Consider the following 21772-nt stretch of genomic DNA (forward strand, 5'->3'; position numbering starts at 1 on the left):
ATCATGGAAAACGTTTGTCATAGAGGAAAAATATATGAACATGGTCACACCATCCTTTTTATCCCTCTTTAAAATTGGCAAGCAAGTTCAAATTACAATTTGAAAGACATTGAAATGGGCATCGTAAAGTAATCAATTGTGCTTGTGAGAATTTTGAGTTTTATTTAGTATGTACTGGTCAAGAGTCATACAAAAGACATCTCCAATATGAGAGAAATTTTATGAATTTGGTCATTTAAATATGCCCCATAATTTTTCTATGTTTATATCTTGTTATGAAACCAGTGTTAACACCCGATCACTTGGTTACAAATCCCTTTCTCATACCTTGGGTCCCTTTCTAATACACAATACACAAGTTACCTTGGGTATATACTTTCCCCTTAAAATCAATGAATTGAAATTCGGGAGCTTCACTTGTCAAGCTACCAATTCTCGATGGTGCCACAAGAGAGAGAAAAACAGCTCGCAATCACAAATCCACCAATGTACCAAAGAACTATGCATTGAGGAGATAATAACACTCTACCTAACTTGTCCATGAAGAAGAAGAATGAATACATGACCTTCCTTCCACTTGTATAGTATTTCTCACTCTCACACACACACACACAACACATAATATCAAACATCGACCATGTTCTTAGAACTGGAAATTGCCTTTAACCACCCTCCCAAATCCTGGCATTCTGTGGCTTTGCACAATTTGCAAATTCACGTCGACTAATTTTTACAAATGTCCAAGTTTGAGTTGTTAACCACTTCCTGGCACAAGTAAATTGTAAAATGTTATCCTCTAAGCATATGCTATATATATGTCTCTCAAGGATTTTCACAGCTTTATAGAAGCGAGGTCTTACAATTCAAAATGCGAATAGAAGCTTAATTTGGCATCACTGAAAACTTTGAAGCATAAACTAGCCAGCGTTAATATTAAAACACGCCAGTATCCAATGTGTGGACTTAATATTTATTTGCCTTTTTATCCAGAAACTATAGCAGTCACTTTATATAATCTTGCCAAAAATGGGCCCTCGTGTGAAGGTTGACGACGCGCCTTCATAGCAGACAACCTATTTGAAGCTCCAAAGAACCTTCTTCTTCAGGAAACCTCCATCCATGACACTGTGTCACTGGCTCCTAGGATCTCAACAAGGGCATAGTCACTCAACAACCAGTCCTTGCTGACGTTACTACACCAGTCCTCGCTGTTGAAAGACATCATACATTGCTGTTCCAATCTTTGCAGGTGATTCCACTACAGTGACTCCCGCCTCTTTCAGAATGCGTATTTTATCTTGGGCAGTTCCCTTTCCTCCTGAAATAATAGCTGCAAAGGTAACACAAGAAACAATACAACCATTAATTTGTTTAGATGTAAAGAGTCTATATTGTTTGCACACTCCCCATCCTGCTATTTCTTGAGTAAGCATGATTTGATGTTGCTCTCTTTTATTCCCAACCCCAGCCACATTATCTATCCAGAAAGTCACATCTAAACTACAGCAGGCCATTGTTTGAACAAGCCATACAAAAAAACACCAAACATATGAATGCCCAGAGGTGAGAGGGAAAAATGAGTGGAAGAGCAGGAATGAAAAAGCATTGGGACTTATTGCAAAGCCAATTCAATTGTGATTCCCAGTCCTTCCCTCATGTAACACAGCTAGGAAGGACAAACCTCCGGCATGACCCATACGCCGTCCTGGTGGTGCAGTAAGCCCGGCAATGAAAGAAACTACAGGCTTCCTTGTGCCAGATTCCTGTACAAGAGTGACAGGTTAACACCCGAACAGCAAATACAAACCTATCTCTCTCTCTCTCTCTCTCTCAGGGGGCTTGCAGACGTACATATACAATAGGGTGGACGGGGGATTTTTGGAGGGTGGGGGGTGTGTCTGTGTGTCTTAAAAAATGCCAACCATGTTACTTATATGCTTAGATAACTTGGCAAGTATGGCTCAATGTAAAAAGGCATACAGTGTATCATACAAATCTGCCAGGTTTAAGCTTTCAGAAACGTTTCAAACAGGGAAGGTAACAGAGTTACATGTCTAACAATTGCCAGATGTCAACAATCATCTAAAAAATCATATAAAAAGAAAAGCAAAGTTCAAAAGCATGCAAAATATGTAGACAAACTGACAACATGCTATCTGAAAAAAACGTTTTTTAAAACCTTACATAAAAAAAAGTGAAAAAAACTACTTTGAAATGTTCACGTGCCTGTGAACTGACAACATGCTATCCGAAAAAAACGTTTTTTAAAACCAATATATAAAAAAGGTGAAAAAACTCTGAAATGTTCACATGCCTGTGAATGAAATGTGTTTCATGTTAAATATGAGACAGAGCTCGAGCTCATTGGATATTGATGGGAGTCCACATAACGAGGACCCTGCAAGAGGTGTGGCAAAGTTTTTAAGGCCTTACCTACGCCGGATACACACCATAGGCAGACAAGACGAGGGCCATTTCATGTAAGTCCATCTCACCCAACCAAGAGCTAGAGTGGCCGACATTGCAGTCTCCTATTTGCCACAAAGACATCTGCCTTCACTCGCGATGTAGTGCAGGATGGCCAGTCTCCTTATCCACCACTATTTGCAGATATTGTGGAGTTTTATCAAGTAAGGTGTTATGTCCCAAGGCTAGTCAGGGTTAAGACCTTCAAGTAAGGTTAACCATAGCCTAGGGATTAGGCATCTTGAGTGGGGCTTAGTGGCTTTTATAAGACATGTGCTATATTTGTATTCTCGTTTATAGGAGGCATATAAGTGACTTCATGAGTCAATTTGAAGAGAGACCTCCTCAAACCTGGAGTTGAGGCCTTGAGACTACTCTGTGCTTACACCCGATGGGTGTGTACTGATGGTATGGCAACAAACTAGCACAAATAGGTGCAGTTGGGTGGCGCAGCCCAACAGAGAATGGCGACGGCAGATATTGATGGTAGCGGCGATCTGATGTACGAGAGGTGATGCAGACAGCAACAACCCTGGTGATAATGAAGTTCTTAATTTCCTTGATGATGATGATGATGATGATCAAGTAGATGTTTCTCAAGCTTCTTCAATGATCTTTCTCATGGTCCTACAAGAGAGGTTCAAGTCTTTTTTATACTAGAGGAGAGCCCTGCTTTTTGCCAACGTCATTACTCTCATGAAATCTCTAGGCCACTACCTTGGATTCCAACATACGGCTCATCTTTTTTTATAAAGCATATCGGCTATGTTCTTGAAAATGTGCATAGGGTCAAGAAGAAGATCAACTAGAAGATCACTCCAATATGGGAGTAGATGGAAGATGGATAGCCGCATCGTTCCGGGGGGTAAACAACTTGGATCCACTTCCCAGGCCCTCCTCCAATCACTTGGCTTTAGCACACGAGGAGGCCTCCCTAGAAGTCTCTCTCACAACTCATGGTTGTCAGGGAGATACTTTTTGTGGCCCTCGTAGACAACCTTCTTCAAAGTTGTTGAGTATCGGGCCTCTAATCAAGGCCCACATATAGGGCATGCATTATAACTAGATATTGAAAGCCATGCCAAACATTCTTTAGCTTTGCTTTTCTAACTTCAAGGCCATGCTTTTTGGCCCTCGAGCTGCTTTTTGAACAAGCAACTTTTAGCTTCTTGGTTTGGCTCAGTCTCTGTTAGGGTTAGGGTTCCACAAACACAGGCACACAAAGAATGACCAGCAACAAGCAAGTACACAATGGATGGTGATTGATGCTCACACAATAGATTGCATTGGAATGTATGGAGCTAGGGAGTCAACTCCATAATATCAAAATAGAATAAAAGTGGTGGTGTCCTTTCCCACCAGATATCCAAGGGAAAAAACCCAAAGGAAGAAAAGTGCCCTTGGTTAGCCCATGTTCGCATGTGGCACTACTCATAGCATAATGCCAATAAATCCCCCTGTAGTGGCAATCTGTACCTCTACAAGGTCAGAAGCAGATCACTCTCTTCTGTAGGAGAGTAAGCCTAAAGCTTTGCGGAAAGCTTCAAACTTCTCTCGAGGCAACGCCTTCGTGAACAGATCTACAACATTGTCCTGTGTAGAGCTTTAAGATAATGAGATCTCCCTTGCATAATTAGAGCAGTAAGATAATAATAATGAATCTCTATGTGCTTAGTACGTGCATGAAACACTGGGTTTCCTACCACAGCTTATAGCACTCTGACGGTCAGTGAGTATAGTGGTGAGTGTCTGTTGACACTCAGGAAGATCAGCCATCAATCTCTTCAATCATGCACAATCTACTATGGCTGTAAAGGCTACCCTGTACTCAGCCTCAAAAGTAGATGTGGCAACAATGGGCAGCTTTTTGCTCAACCATGATATGCATGAATCCCGAAAAAGAAACAATTCCCACTCATGGATTGCGTATCATAGTCACCAGCCCAGTCGGAATCACTGTAAGCATGTAACTGCAAGTTGCTCCCCCATAGTTGCCAAGCATTTCATGAAACGCGTTTCATAAACGTTTCTTTCAAGTCCCAGACGTGTTAAAAACGTTTCATACAAAACAGGGGGGTTACAGGCCCCAAAATTTATATATAAGTTTATAATATGTAAAAAATATGTTGCCTTCCCTGCAAAACAATATAAAACATGCATCATTTACACATTAAAACATGTTTTCAAGTTAAAACTAAAGAATCTGGGTAAGAAACACTTAAATCGTACAATTCCCAGGTGGACACGAATGAAACGCATTTCATTCGTATGAAACGTTTACGAAACGTTTCGTTTCATTCAACCTAAATGAAATGCGTTTCATTTGAACTATGTGCCCCCCTGGGATATACCAAAGCAAGATCCAGGGAGCCCCGAAGATAGCGGAAGATCCGCTTCATTGCTTGCCAATGCTTTGTACCTCAGCTATGCATAAATTTGCTACACTGGGAAACCCCAAACTGAATATCCGGACGTGTGTTGCATAGGTATATGAGGCAACCCATTGCTTGGCTGTAACCACTTATATTAAAAGACTCTCCCATATCATACATGCTCAATTTTAGTCCTGGCTTCATCGGAGTAGAGAGATGGGCTTACAATCTTGAAACCCAAATTTGTGCAATAGCTTTTGAATGTACTTTGATTGCTATACATAAATCCCAACATCTTGTGCCAATGGGCTTCTTGCCTACAGGCAAGTCTACCAAATCCCATGTGTTGTTTTCATGGATAGAATCCATCTCATTGTGCATGGCTTTTATCCAATGCTCATTCTCATGAGCCTCTTCAAATGAATCTGGCTCATCTACATCACAAAGTGTACTCATGCAAGCAGCATCTGCATCTGCATGCTCTTCTACATTACGTGAACAAGCCCGTGTCTTGCTACCAAGTGGAGTTGAAAGTTTTCCCTCCTGTAAAGTAAGTATGGAGCAGCCAACGAGGCACAACTCTAGTCTCTTCCGTTGCTGTTTGTTCTGGCTCCACTGCTTCCTCTACATTTTGAGGTGTAATGAGCTCATTTATGGGCTGATTTTGAGCACCAAATGTTGTCCATTGGGCAAAGTTGATGGTTGATCTGTTGTGCCATCAATTCCCAACGGGAGAAGTCCTTCAAACATGTTAAGTGGGCGTGTAGGTTGCTGTCCAGAAAATTCAGACAATGGCTAGTCTGAATTTTCAGCAAACACATCTCTGCTGTCCAAAATCCTTTGTGTGGAAGGATTAAAGAGACGGTAGCCTTTACTACCACTGCTGAAACCCACAAATATGCACGTAGTTCTTTGTCATCAAACTTACCTCCCAATTGCTGAGGTACATGTGAATAAGCTATACATCCAAAAACTCTAGAGTGTTCAACTTTAGGTTTCTTTTAATGCTAGGCCTCATATGGCGTTATGGGTTTCAATGCTTTGGTAGGGTATCTATTCAACACGTGTAGCACACATTATTGCCTCCATCCAAAATTTGTGAGGCAAGCCTTTGTCTCTAACCATGCATCTAGATTCTAGCCATTTGCATCAAAGACCTGTTCTTTCTCTCAGCGACACCATATCGTTGAGGAGAATATGGCATCATGCATTGATGCTTTATGTCCTATTCTACCAAAAAGCTTTGAAAGCAATGGACATGTGTTCCGCCCCTCGATCTGTATGGAGGGTCTGCACTTTGCAACCTGTTTGATTTTCAGCTTGTACCACAAAATGCTATAAACATGCAAATAAATTAGATTTTGCTTCCAAGGGATACACCCAAGCAAATCTGGAGTAGTCATCAATAAAGATTATAAAAGTACAGATGCTTTCCAATAGATGGTGTCTGCATAGGACCACACACATCACTGTGCACAAGCTGTCATTTCCGGACAGCCCTTGTTTATGCATCTTTTGAGAATGCATTTCTGTGCATCTTACCCAATATAAACCCTTCACATACATGTTTTGGTGGCAAAGGCATGTCCTGTACCATTTGATGCCTTTGCAATAGCATGAAACTGCCATAATTCACATGCCTACACCTGGCATGCCACAGTTCTGTCTCTTGAATAGCAGGTGTAAGAGTGGTAACCACATGAGCATCATGCTCTCTCCTGCCAAACCTGTCAAGCTGATATAACCCATGGTACAATGTGCCAGAAGTGACAATGCATAGCCACCTTCACGGTCTTTCACTATGCATCTATCGTCCTCAAAGTTGACTGCATATCCTTCTTTAGCAAAAGAGGAGACAGACTGTAACTTGGTTGAACACAATGCTAATCAATACACTTAAATACACTAAGATTTGATGGACCTTTCTCAAATACAAGAAGTAAATTGCTGAATTGACAAAAGACACAATGAGCCGGAATGGCCGACCCCTCCCTCAAATAAAGTATATTGATCTTGGGAGAATCAAGTACATAGTGTCATGGGCATTTTTGACCAGATTTCCAAACCAATCGATATGAATACAGTATTGCAAACAAGTGGTTGTCGATGTAGACTTGCAATCCACACTACCCTCTCAAGTGCCCATGTTCCCTACCATCTGCTCTCTATTGTTCCACCAACACATGGTAGCAACAATCTCTGAGAGAGTACGTAGGACAAGAGAACACTACACAGGGTATGTGATCTTGTAATCCGGTTCCTCCCTCCTGCTACTTGCTCCCATAATTAACCATAAAAGCTTACTAGTAGCAAGTAGAGCCGATGACAGCAAAAGTCTTCGCGATGGAAGTCCTTGGAGTGTTGAGATCTTCGATTGGTCGCATTTCTTTGCGACAAAAGTCTTCAGGAGGATGAAGGAAATCTTGGGAAAGCTTCCCCTATGGTTCGACTTGAGAAAGAAGGGTTGAAATTAGGGTTTTCAGCAAAAAGACCAAAAATTACAACAATAAAGAGAGATGTTTTGCTGAATTTCAGTCATTGGGAGTGTGTAGGAGAGTGTTTAGCATCCGGAAACACTCTTGGAAGATTGAGAAACACCTTAGCAAGCTTGGAAATGAAGTTGGGAAGGAGAAAGTGCAGAAAATGCAGCCCAACAACCCTCATGAAGGAGGTGCCAATCTCTAGAGAGAGGAGTGAGGTGGTGAGTTGTCCAATGTAGGTGGTAAGCACGTGCTTTGTGGAGCAAGCTAGAGTGGACACATGGCTGGTTACTCCCTTTGTACAAAGGGGATAAGGTCTCGGCGGTGGACATTGGGTTATGTCCACCTCGGGACATCAGTGTGTGTGAACACCGGGCTGGTCATAATTTATAAGTGAGTTTTGGTCGCCCAAAACTTAATGAAGTGTGTACACACTCACTTATAAATTAGTGCCAACTCCTAAGGCTAGGTTTGTGACCAATACTTACCACCTGTCACATGCCACATAACCATGTCAGCAGACAGATTCACACGCAAGGTTCGCGGGCGGGCGTCCCCTTACCCGAAACTACACATTGGTCAAGCAAGCATGAAAACACCATCCAATTTCAATTACAAGCAAGCACATAAAGATGCTATGCAATGCAACATTGGTATGGACAATCCCCGTTCATGAGACTATACCAAAATAGACGTGCTCCATGCAAGTACACAAGCTACTAGACCCAATAGATTACCAATCCACCAAGCATTTCCGAGCATGTACACGGAGGCACAAGTCCACAGTATCATATGAGTAGCATCAATCCTCGGCATATACAACTGCCATGGACACCAGTCCAATGTACATACATGATGAGAAAGCACGGGTGGACCAATTGGGTGGCCAAATGGTGACACCACAGACAACAAGTTCTTCTTAATCCCTGGCACATACAATACATATGGAAGACATAAGTCTGCACCATTTGCTGTTGTGAGGATCATCTCACCAACACCCTGGCTTGGATAAGAAGAATAGTTTGCACATATTACCCATTTGTTTTCAGGGGCAGCCATAAGCTTCTTAAACAAATTCCTTTGTGAGGTAATGTTTTAAAAAGCACCACTATCAAAGTACCATGTATCGTGTCTTTTATTGACACTAAGAGACATATGCTATAATGATGCATCATAACTGCAAGTAAGAATGGTCCACTCATCCTATACAGGATTTAACAATGCATCATCTTTCGCTGCCGGTGACGAAGAAGAATCTATAGCTATGCCGCTTTCCTTTTTCTTCTCCTTTGCAAGCCACTTTCTGCACTCATTCAAATAGTGACCTGGCTTTTTGCAATACTGACATTTTTCCTTTTTCTTGGGCTCGCCTGCATCATTTTTAGCATTTTGTGAAGGCTGTCCCAAATCGGTCTTTGGCTGAAAATTGCTTTTGGCTTTTCCCTTGCCCTTGTTTAAGCACTTTATTCATGCAAGAGACATGCTGGCAGAGCTTCTAGCAGTGATGTTCAATCGTGCTATGTGCGAAGGCTTACCCCAGACTTGGAGTAGGTCCACCATCGTGCCTATCTTCAAGTCAGGGGACCCTATGGAGCCAGGGAATTATCGCACTATCATGATTGGTCACACACTAGCACGATTGTATGCATCCATTCTTGAGCAGCAGTTGAGTAGATGGGCACAGAGAGAGGGCATTCGAGCAGAGGGACAGGCAGGGTTCAGGAGAGGTTTCTCTACTCTTGACCACATCTTGACTCTGTGGGCCATTATTGAGGAGGGCAGGTCGCATGGGCGAGGGATTTACTGGAGCTTTGTGGACTTCCGCAAAGCATTTGATACAGTGCCTAGAGCCAGATTGATGAGGCGATTACAGGAGATGGGGGTACCCACAGAGCTTATATGGGGGATTATGGCTTTATATAGATCAGTTGCAGGACAGGTACGCACCCCAGAGGGGGTCTCTACTTTGGTTCACTCCACTATAAGAGTGAACCAAGGCCTTTGGTATCTATGATTGCTAGGATTATTAGAGCCAAGGCCGTGGTACCTCATGAGATTATTCGAGCAGAGCTGGCGGCTGCCCCTCTGGTGATTGAGGCTCTTACAAGATCAGTCTCCTACATACATGGCTTGTGGGATCTCCCCCGAGACAGATATGCACGCCTCGCCCTGGAGTCCTCCCGACAGTTAGCTTTACAAGGAGACACGGCTTGTTGGTATGGACAGATGACATCTTGGTTCCAGGCACATGGTTTTAGCATGGACAGATTGCCTCCCTTCCAGTATTCTCTGGAGGCACCCTCTCTCACTCTCACACGGACAGAGATTACCAGACTCATCCGTCAGGATTTAGTTCAGCTGGACATTAGGAGGACATGGATACAGTCGACTGAGGAGCTGGGCACGAAGATGGCTTTCTACAGAGAGCATTTTCTTCAGCTCACAGCAGATGGTTTTGTGATCAGACCCAGTTACATGGATGTACACTTGTCTCATGCAGTACGATGTGCTATTGCTCAGATTCGCACATCCTCACACCAGCTTGAGATTGAGATTGGCCGATATAGAGGTATACCAGCTGAGGCCAGGATATGCCGAGTATGCCATGGGGAGCCAGAGACAAAGCTGCATTATATATGCCATTGTACTGCATACTATGAGATACGTGGTCGTTTCCATTGTTTATTCAGAGAGGGTTTTGGACCACTTTCCAGAGTCATGGGGTACCAGGACCAGAGGTGTTTGGGATTGTTCTTGCTTGAGCTGCGGAGACATAGAGATAGCCTGCTTAGGCGCACAGAGAGCCAGACTCAGAGGCACATTACAGACTTCTTTAGTCCAGCCATCACTCCGCCAGATGGACCACAGCAGCAGGAGGACATGGATACCGCCCACACCAGAGGTACACTGATTGATCGTGCGATTGAGCTTGGGTGGTCCAGACACCCACGACTACGGAGGAGGGCATCCCAGCATAGACGGAGGTTGAAGCGGCAAATTTGGATTATTCTTGCGAGACATGCGGGACACCCAGTCAGGGTGCTGACCACAGAGGATATTGAGGAGATCCGCCAGCGTCTGATGCGGCACATATTATGAGATGGAGGCACCTCCATAGTGTACCCCTCCGTCCCACATGATATTGTATCCCCTCACTATATTCCACTCACCTCCATAGCGTACCCCCCCCCCCTCACTATATTCACACCCTATAAGGGTTTCTGTTTACCTTCCAGTTCCAGTTTCATTTTCTAGGTGCACAAGGCGTACATCTTCACCTCATACATAACCCCATAATCCTTTGGACACAAGAAGGTTTTGGACCATGAAACTCCACAGGGAGTAGTTACTGCCATCCAATTTGTCCTCTTGGGATAAAACATATCGGTTGTATTCCAAGCCATCTACTGAAATCTCTTTACCAAGAGAGATGCAAACACGTGCAACCAAATCTATTGTAAAAAGCACTTGCAAGAAAGATCCCATTGCAGCGAAGTGCAATGCTAGGAAACCACAAGGTCTTGCACAAGTGTTTTGTCCCAAATGCATGGCTACAAATACAGTTTGTAGAGTCCTAACAACACATGCAATGCAAATCTTTGCACAATCACTGCATAAATTTGCAAACAAGGCTTGCAATGCGAAAAGCCCCAAATTTCTGTTCACCAATGGGCTGTTTTATGTGTCAATTGCGCATAAATCACAGAAGCCCAAAAAATCTGTGTCAATTGTGCATAAATCACAAATGGGCTGTTTTATGTGTCAATTGCGCATAAATCACCAATGGGCTGTCAATTGCGCATAAATCACAGAAGCCCAAAAAATATGTGTACCAATGAGCTTTAATTGTGCGATTAAGCAATGAATTAAGGAAAGCCCTAGATTTCTCTGTGTCCTGCAACTTGAATTTTGCATTGAAGCATGGAACTCAGAAAACCCCCAAATTCTCCATGACCTGTACTTTCAAATTTTGGAACAAAACACAGTGCACTAGTAATCCCCAGATAATCAAAAGCTCAAATACCTTTTCTGTCTCCTTCACCTTCTTGCTCGTAGGAGCTCCCCACTCTCTCTGGGTGTCGGCTGGAGTCGAAGGAGACGGTCAGCTGGAGACGTGGCAAGGGGCGCAAGTGAACAGGCAAACCGCTAAGATGTTGAGGACTGGCAAGCTTTACAAGTTATCTTCTCGTTCTTGTGGTCTTACCAGAATACAAAGAACAGAAAGAAGATTAGTGTTATGGTTTACCGGTTAGCACTGCCTCAAGATTCACCCAGTATTTCACATGAGACGTTTGAAAGAATGACTGGTGAAGGTGATGAGATTGTGTTAGTAGAGGAGATCCCTAACCTCAAGGACATGACTAGGTATATTCCTATGGAACCCGAGTTGATACTAGATCACCATACTAGGCGGTCTCGACATACTATCTATTCTAAGTACTTGATCAAATGGAAAGGATGGTCTAAGGTCGAGTGCTACATGGGAGTCAGTGCATAGTCTGCAGAGTCGCTTCCCCGAATCCATTGTTGCAGACATTGATGGTTCTTTAGGAGGAAAGTATATAATGTCCCAAGACTAATCAAGGTTAAGATGTTATTTTAACCATAGCCTAGGGATAAGACATCTTAAGTGGGGGTTAGTAGCTTTTACGCGACGTGTGCTAATTTTGGCTTGTGGTTTATAGGAGGCCTATATAAGTGACTTTATGAATCGGTTTCAAAAGAGAGCTCCTCATACCTTACCTCAAGACCTTGGCACAACTCCATTCTTACACTTGATGGGTGTGTACTGGCGATATGCAAAGCCATGGACTTTGCACGTGGAGCCATATTTCGGATGCTATGCTGCCAAGTGCAGAGAAAGGCCTCTCGCCATCTTCGCACATGCAGTCTGAATCTCCATGGAGCTTCCCCCCACTCGCCATAGAGGCTATGAATGATATATGTCCATACAGCAAGGATGGACTCCTTGCTTGGGCCAGTAGTCTCTCTAGAAACGAAGTGAGACATTCTGGGAGAACCAGTAGTCTACCAAAGCAAGAGTACCATCAATCTTGTGCATCTGGATCTGGCAGCCTAGCCTTGCCGAGTAGTGGAACAAAGGGGTGGTTGGGCTCTCTAGGCTAAAGGGGTCTGTCCAGTCTCACTTATCTGGGTCCTACTGAATCCAGGTTGAGGGCTGCCCTTCCCAGAGCTAGAGTCTCCACGACCTATCCAGAGTTACCTGCACGGGGTGGGCGGGCCGTGCAGGGGGATGGACAGGGGTAGGTTCGATGTGCCAATGGTGCTCATGGAAGCCGATGATCCGGACCCTCTAAAGTGAGCCACCACTAAAGTCCTCTGCTGGGGAAAGGATTAGACGTCCATGACATCCAACAGAGAAAATGAGCATCTTCCCTGAGCCTCACAAGGAAGCTGCCTGAAGCTAGTCCACTCGCCAAGAGACTAGGCTCGGCCAGAGACTAGGCTCGACCAGAACTGAGGGGGCCCCAGGCTATGTGTGAACGCGCGCCCAAAGGGCGACCGATGGGCCTCTTGAAGAGGTGGTTCCAAATTAGCGACTACCAGAGTCTCTCCTCCTCTAAGGCCAAGAGGAGCTGCTGGAGGGTTGGCTTGAGGTGACCCCAAGCTCTCATCAAACTGGCTGCAAATCTTTCCTTGAAGGCGGTGCTCAAGTGTAACTAACATCCTCGGGCACCGTCTCATGAACAATACGCACGTCACACTTAATATGTAAAAGCCACATTGCACATATTAACTGAATGATACATCATTGCACAAGATAATTTGCAAAAGAGACGAGCACTGTACAATACACCACCACTGAAACAGCGAACGGGCCAACCTCAATCCCCACCCCCCCCCCCCTCAATACTTAAGTATATTATTGGAGTATTTACATCTATACAGAGTTCCAAGCAATTGCCTACCAGATAATCCAATGCAGTGCAAGTATGAGGACAAGTTGCCCAAACCGACGTGTGTCGGAGTAGTTTGTCAATGCCGGCCTCGTCAAATGAGTCTAAATAGCTTGGCCACCAGTCCCATACACCAGGAGGGAAGTGAACACGAAACTGTCATTCCGAGACCACACACAAACAAGCGCTCTTGTACTAGAGCCTAGCTCACACCCTCCCACAATCCAAATAGCATCATCGCCTTGCTGAGTGCAAGGCAAATCCATGATAAAGCCCATCGCAATACATGGTTGTGCGAAAATAGACAACGGCTGAAGCAAACCTAGAGCCTTTTGCCTGTCAAACTTGACCTTCTAGCATGTGATACGTGCACGTACATATGCCTCAATATCCTTGCGCATACTTCGCAAAAAGAAATAACGCTCAATCATTCACGTAGTAGGTATGATACCTCTATGTCCTGCATTCTTCATGAGATACCCCTCTTTGATCACGTAAGAGACATGTGCATGTCCAGCCACTAAATCAATCCATATCTGCCAAAAATTAGGACCTGTATGGTACAATTCACACATGGTCCATGTGAGGCAACCGACACTGCAGCCACATGGCTTTCTAGACAATGCATCTGCCACCCCATTCTTCTTTCCTGGAGTGTGCATAATCTAATAATGAAACATAGACAAGAAGTTTGCCATCCTCATATGCTTCTCCGAAAGCTTTGTTTGCGTCAAGAAGTACCTTAGGCTTTGATGATATGTCTTGACCATAAAATCAGCCCCAAGTAGGTAATGTTTCCAAATAGTCAAGGCATGAATTATATACCTAGATGAATCCAAGAACATGCCGAAATTCACCTTTTAGGAACGTGCATGTTATATAGTCATGGTAGTTGAAACCGGCCTCTGATAGAAAACCAGAGTGCGGTAAGAGCTAACACCCGTCCACTTGTAGTCTAGATGATAAACAAAACACAGATTGGAGCTAGAGTGCCCAAATCTGAAAACACAACGACACCTGTTGGCCCCAAAGCTTGGCGCCCCTTGCGGTATTTCTTTATTCCATTAAAATAATATGTATGGCTGAGTACAACACAAAAACCAGCCAAGAGTTTACACCTGTAGTCCAATCTGACTGCCCACAAATCCTTCTCAGCACAGAGGATCTATGCACACAGATCTGTGTCCTCAAGCAACACACTGTGCCTCCCTCTGATCAGCCAAGTTCACAAAGCAGGCCAGCCATGGGCATACATCTGGCATAACTCATAAGCATGATACATCTTCTCAGCTCAACATACATGTGCTGTTCAATCCCTGTCTTAATCCCTTGTCAATCTGCTATACTCCTCCTCTCACAAGGAGCCAGATAACACATACCTGTAGCAGACATCAAGCAATAAAAAGAGAGATGGATGAACAGAGTCAAGGCTTACCAAGTTCAGCTCGTGAAACAACTCTGGAGGAAGCAACAGCACCAATCTGTGCCTGCAGGCACTTGAACCCACAATCCTGCTTCACACGTGTGCTTGCACTTGCCTGTATCTTCCTCCTGATGCTCACTCCTATGCTGTCCTTGAAAGTACAGATCTGAAAATCAGCACTGTACTTGATTGTACCGCCTCGGGATGCGTGCCAGGCGTTGTACTTGCAAAAACAACCTGCTGTCCACTTCTGTACCAGCCTGAATCAGCCTGCACAGGTCTGTCCAGCACTCAGAAAAGCACCGTCTGCACCTGTATGCACTGTATCTGACTGTCCGTACACTGTACGGCAGTCGTACAGTATGGTTTGGGCTGGAAAACAGGTTGTACAGCCTGTTTGGAGCTTCTGCGCAGCAAAAACAGCAACTGTCCTGTGCGCCGCCAGCAGCAGATGAGAGAGAGAGAGAGAAAGCTTGCGTAGTCCTGGCCGTACAGTGCTGTACGGCTGGTTTGCCTCAGAAAAACAGCAGCACCCTGCAGCAAAACAGCCGCCTTCTCCTCCTCTTCAGCTTTCCCACGATGGAACTCAAGCGCATGAAGGAAACCTCTCCTTTTGCTACACGACTCCCCAAAAAGGGAGGAGAGAGAGTGAAGAGAGAGAAAACCTCCTTCCCAAGTTAATCCCTAGGGCCCAACTTAATAAGTTCCCTAGGGCCACTAAGGCCTAGGGGCAACTTTTATAAACATTAAAAGTTAATGTTTTAATGTTCCCCCTTCACACCTAGGGTTGTCCACACATCTTTAAACACTGTCCGGGCACCCCCCATGTGAATCATAAAATATTCTGACCCTGCAACCACCATGCCCACACTTGTCCTGCTCCATTTTCACAGGGCCATGACATACCCCCCTCTTGAAAGATGGCAAGCGTCCTCGATTGCATTCTGGTGATGCATCAAAATATCCAAAGTGAAATATACAATATGGCAAGATCAGCGTCCCAATCTCTCTGAGCCATACACATGTATCAATATTCACTGCAAACCAATGGCATAGTAATAGTCCAAGTTGTATACCACTGTGAACCATACATATCCACAAAAATCTCGATGTGACTAGTACACATATATCATAGAAGTCCCATAAACAGATGTACTGTCAGCCTCAGTACCTTCGGATGAGATAAAATCTGCACCAAGCGACCTCTAGATGTCATCTGAGCCTGTCTGTAGCAAGGGAGTGGAGGTGCTACCCCCCTCTTGAGCATCAGGTAATGCTCCAGACCCATGCTCTGCTGAACCTGAATGAGCCACAATAAGAGTCGGCTCTAACTCAAAGGCATCGAGATAAAGCTGCAAAACCTGAGGTGAATCTGTTAAGTCACCTTCCTCCATCCACTTCGCATCCATCGGTGAATAGTTCTTGAACTTCACAAGATAGCGACGGGAAACTTTACCTCGTACCTTCCTTTCTTTATGTGCCAGTATCTGCTCTGGAATCAGAACCTCATCAAGTTCCTCAACTTCCGGCTGAGCCTCATCTGATACATCCTCAGGCACATCCCCACGGAAAGGTCTAAAAAGACTCACGTGAAAAGCATTGTGAATCCTCCAGTGATCTGGTAACTTCAAACGATAGGTTACCTCACCAATCTTTTCCAAAACCTGAAAAGGTCCATAATATCGCATACTCAACTTAGGGAATAAGCGCTCTTTACCCTTCATCTTCTTGAGTCTAGCCTTTTCAAAACGCAAAAGAACCCAATCACCCAATGCAAACTGCAAATCACGTCTGTGACGGTCTGCGGCTTTCTTTTGCTTCTGCTGAGTTTTCTGGAGGGCCAACTTAACTCTCCGATAAGCTTCATCCAAGCTCTCCACATACTGATCAGCCTCAAAAATCTTATCCTTTGTATGCAAAATGGGTGGTATCTTCTTCCCTCCTTCTACAATCTCAAAAGGCGCCTTGCCTGTCGAGCTATGTACAGTGTTGTTATATGCAAACTCCACCAAAGGAAGATACTTTTCCCATTGTTGCTTGTGCTCTGACACATAACACTTTAGAAGATCCAACACTGTAGAGTTAGCCTCTTCTGACTGACCATCTGTCTGTGGATGAAATGACGATGAAAACTTGAGAGTGGTACCCATGTTGTCAAACAACCCTCTCCAAAACAAACTCGTCATCCGTGGATCACGGTCACTAATGATAGACGTAGGCAAGCCATGATACTTGAAGATGTTCGCCATGAACAACTTCACCATATGATCCACTTTAATTGTCTTCCTCACGGGAATGAAATGAGCCTGCTTACTGAACCTGCATATGATTGTCCAGATACCATCATTTCCCGTTTGTGTCCGTGGAAGATCAAATACAAAATCCATGGCAATGCTCTCCCAAGGTCTATCCGGAATAGGTAAAGGCTGTAATAACCCTGGTGTCTTCTGACGGTCAAACTTTACCTTCTGACATACGATGCATTGCCTCACAAAGGCATCAACATCTCTTCTCAAGGTTGGCCAATAAAAGAAAGTCTCCACTGCTTTGACCGTGGCGTCAATACCTCTATGACCTGCATACGGTGGAGCATGACTTTCAATCATAACCTTGAGTCGCAATGGCCTGGTAACACACAGTCTGCCATGCATCAATAAAAACCCATCTCTGAGAGTGTAATGCTCATGCCGCTGACCCTCAGACATCTGATCATACAACCTTTCAAAATCCTCATCATGGGCATACTGCTCTTTCATTTCATCAAGCTCATGATGATAAGCAAGTGAAACTGCAGAGACCTGTGGCTTGCGTGACAAAGCATCTGCCACTACATTCTTTTTGCCTTCCACATGCACAATCTGGAAGTGAAACATTGACAAAAAGTTTGCCCAACGCATATGCTTCTCTGAAAGCTTAGTCTGCGTGAGGAAATAACGCAAAGTCTGATGATCTGTCTGCACAGTGAAATCAGCCCCAAGCAAGTAGTGTTTCCATGTAGAAAGAGCGTGAATTACAGCCAACATCTCTTTCTCATACACCTGTAAATGCTTCTCAGCATCTTGCAAAACTCTACTCTCATAGGCTATCACATGTCCCTCTTGCAGGAGAACTGCACCAATGCTACTTCCACATGCATCACACTGGACAACAAAAGCCTTTCGGAGGTCCGGTAACACCAAAACTGGGTCCGAAGTAAGCTTTTCTTTGAGCTTTTTGAATGCTGTAATTTCCCGATCAGCCCATCTAAACGGAGTTGCTTTCTTCGTCAAAGCATGAAGAGGCGAAGCAATTTCAGCAAAGTGCCGTATGTAACGCCTGTAATAGGAACACAATCCTAGAAAGCTGCGTACATCATGCACGGTCCTCAAAGCTGGCCAATTAAGTATTGCTTCCACCTTTGCTGGATCCATACGGACTCCATGACCAGACACAATATGCCCCAAGAAATGTATCTCCTGCAAGAAAAACTCACTCTTCTTGCCATTAACCACCAACCTATGGTTTCTGAGTTCTGCAAACACAATGGCCAAATGCCTTCTATGCTCTTCCTCAGTTCGTGAATGCACAATCATATCATCAAAGAATGTGCCCACAAACTCTCTATGAGGTCTGAAAATCCTGTCCATCATTCTGTTAAATGTGGCAGGCGCATTCGTTAAACCAAAGGGCATAACCAAGAACTCATACAACCCAAACGTGGTTCGGAATGCTGTCTTATGCACATCCTCGGGTCTAATGCGTATCTGATGATACCCGCTTTTCAAGTCAATACGACTAAAAACTGTGGAGCCCTGTAAGCGGTCCAAGATGTCATCGATCCTCGGTATGGGGAATCGATTCTTGATGGTATTCTTGTTCAGCGCCCTGTAATCAATACACATGCGCCAAGAACCATCCTTCTTCTGCACTAAGAGCACAGGTGAGCAAAAGGGTGATGAGCTAGGCTGAATCAACCCCTTGTTCAATAGCTCCTGCACCTGACTCATAATCTCTTCCTGTTGGGCTGCACTAACACGATACGGCGGTCTATTCGGTGGAGTACTACCAGGAATCAGATCTATGGCATGATCTTCTGGCCTCTCAGGAGGTAATTCTCCTGGCAATGACTCGGAAAAACAGTCTTTAAACTCACTTAAGAAATCAGCCCTGTCCTTATCTAACATTGACAAATTAGACTTAGACTCATCATCCTGTGCATCCTTTACATAAATCAAGTACGCGGAAAGATGCTTTTTCATTACTGATGAAATCGCCGAAGCGGATACAATAGGAACAGATTCCCCTTTGAGTTTTACATCCAATACATGCTCTTTCCCTCTATGAGTCAGAGTAATTTTCCTATTGTAAGTATCGACCACCGCATGTACCCTGTGGCACCATGGCATCCCCAACAAAACATCACAGCCATCCAAAGGCATGATGAAGAACTCCTCGCTGTCCACATAACCCTGCAAATGAAGCCGAAGCTTCCCAATGATAGGAGTGACGGGTTCTGCATACCCTGGACAAGCCATATTTGCCTCATGTAACGGCCCCATCTCCTCTGCGCGAATCCCCAATCGGCCAGCCAAATCTGGTGAAATGAAGTTGGCTCTAGCACCTGTGTCAAAGAAGATCAAAGCATTCTGATCTCTCACTTTGCCCCATGCCCTGCACAACTCTGTAGCTTCACCACCTAGCTGCTCCCCCACAAGATCAGGAACTAAGCCTGCAGAAGGCTTTGGTTTCTTTGGCTTGGGCTCTCCTTTATTGTCAGGGTCCTTTTTGGACGTTCTTTTGGGACAATTGAATGACATATGTCCCTCTTCAGTACAGTAAAAACACTTTTGAGCATCTCTCAAAGCCTGTCTTTCCTCAGAAGTCCTTTTGGGCATTGGCAACTTCTTATACTTCGTCTCTGTAGACCCTTTAGCATCACGAGAAGCATGCCCAAATTTTTCAGCTTTCTTGCCCAATTTCTTACTGCCTTTAAATCCAGATGAACCACCTGTGAGTAACGCATTAGCTGTCATAGCATTTTCAATCATCTGTGACATGTTCGTTACTCTTGTCTTTATACAGTAATCTCGTACCTCCTTGGGCAGCCCACAACAATACTTCTCTACCTGCTCAGATAATGGCACGGCACGATAAGAAGTCACTGGGAGTAGAGCTTCCCAAAACTTCTTGTTATAATCCTCCAAACTATCACACTTTGAAGCATCCAGCTTGTGCCATGCTGTCATAACATCCACCTCAAATGTAGATGTGAGCCAAACGGAAGAGAAAACCTGTTTGAATTGGACCCATGTAGTGGGTGCTATGCCCTGCAAAAGAAGAGTAGACCACCACTGCAAAGCATTGCCCTTGAGAAAAGTGGCAGCTTTCCTCACCTTCGAGGACTCTGTGTAATTCCCACCAGAAAAAGCAGCATCAAACTGCTGTAAAAAGGTAAGTGCCTTCAATTTATCCTTGGCCCCACTGAAAGTGTCAAACTTCACTGCAGCTCCCCCTTCCTTGTAATCCTTCGCCTTGCCCATAGGCGTTAGATTATCATATGGAAGTGGTTTCGTAAGATTGCTGCCCCCAACATTCGTACCCATCATTGGGTCAACATTTCCCATTCCAACACCAGGCATACCATACATCCCAGCCATGTTTCCATACATTCCATGCTGCATACCTGGCTGCATGCCACCAAACATATTGCCTTGCATCCCAGGTTGCATGCTTCCAAACACATTTCCTTGCATACCGGACTGCATACCACCATACATATTCCCTTGCATGCCAGGCTGAAAATTGGCTCCAAAAGGCCCATACATACCCATGCCTCCCTGAGGATAACCCCCAGTCATGGATTGAAACACTGAGCCACCACCAAAGTACCCTGGATGCATGTTCTGCTGAGGAATAGGTGGCTGTCCATAGAAGGAACTCTGTGGGTTTGCACCAAAAGCATGCTGCATGTTCGGAAACTGTGCAGGAGATGGATCCTGTGGAGTGGTACCACTATGACCATGAGAAAGATTCTTCGAACGAACCTTCTTCTTCTTTTTCTGGGGCTCTGTGCGGGGCTCTGTGCGAGACCTCATAAATTCAGCAAATCTCTCGCTCTGAGTGAGCTGCATAAAAGTATCCATAACACCAGCCAAGCGATCTTTGAACCGAGCATCATCATCCTCTTTACCATGCACATCTTCTGGCTGTGTTACATCCTCATAAGGCTCAACATCTGCAGCCTGTTCTCCTGCAAAAATATCCTCAGATACATCTCTTTCAGGAGAAGACTCTTGCTCTTCTTCTTCTTGATAGAAGTACTCTTCCTCTGTATCAGACATGATTGCTGAATTTTCAGCGATGACTTTCTCCAAAACAACCACGAGCTCACCCCTTCAGAAAGTTGATGATTGGTCCCGGCAACGGAACCTTGAAACCGGCCTCTGATAGAAAACCAGAGTGCGGTAAGAGCTAACACCCGTCCACTTGTAGTCTAGATGATAAACAAAACACAGATTGGAGCTAGAGTGCCCAAATCTGAAAACACAACGACACCTGTTGGCCCCAAAGCTTGGCGCCCCTTGCGGTATTTCTTTATTCCATTAAAATAATATGTATGGCTGAGTACAACACAAAAACCAGCCAAGAGTTTACACCTGTAGTCCAATCTGACTGCCCACAAATCCTTCTCAGCACAGAGGATCTATGCACACAGATCTGTGTCCTCAAGCAACACACTGTGCCTCCCTCTGATCAGCCAAGTTCACAAAGCAGGCCAGCCATGGGCATACATCTGGCATAACTCATAAGCATGATACATCTTCTCAGCTCAACATACATGTGCTGTTCAATCCCTGTCTTAATCCCTTGTCAATCTGCTATACTCCTCCTCTCACAAGGAGCCAGATAACACATACCTGTAGCAGACATCAAGCAATAAAAAGAGAGATGGATGAACAGAGTCAAGGCTTACCAAGTTCAGCTCGTGAAACAACTCTGGAGGAAGCAACAGCACCAATCTGTGCCTGCAGGCACTTGAACCCACAATCCTGCTTCACACGTGTGCTTGCACTTGCCTGTATCTTCCTCCTGATGCTCACTCCTATGCTGTCCTTGAAAGTACAGATCTGAAAA

The 21772-nt window shown here is 44.5% G+C and overlaps 1 protein-coding gene across 3 annotated transcripts in view; it reads right to left on the reverse strand.

Annotated features, from left to right (window-relative positions):
• Positions 1-636: 636 nt before the first annotated feature.
• LOC147604890 (succinate--CoA ligase [ADP-forming] subunit alpha, mitochondrial) overlaps positions 637-21772 on the reverse strand; it is a 99572-nt gene continuing 78436 nt past the window's right edge. For 2 of the 3 annotated variants that reach the window (XM_086793876.1, XM_086793874.1), the window contains 2 exons: positions 1682-1763; positions 637-1330 (listed from right to left, as the gene is read on the reverse strand). In XM_086793876.1, the coding sequence (XP_086650002.1) occupies positions 1194-1330; positions 1682-1763 (219 nt within the window). In that variant the 3' untranslated portion in view covers positions 637-1193. The remainder of the gene's footprint in view (positions 1331-1681; positions 1764-21772) is intronic. The other variant, XM_086793875.1, reaches the window with a different exon arrangement.

Source organism: Cibotium barometz, chromosome 60, assembly GCF_041138505.1.
Source record: "Cibotium barometz isolate CiBa-2024 chromosome 60, ASM4113850v1, whole genome shotgun sequence".
NCBI lineage: Eukaryota > Viridiplantae > Streptophyta > Polypodiopsida > Cyatheales > Cibotiaceae > Cibotium > Cibotium barometz.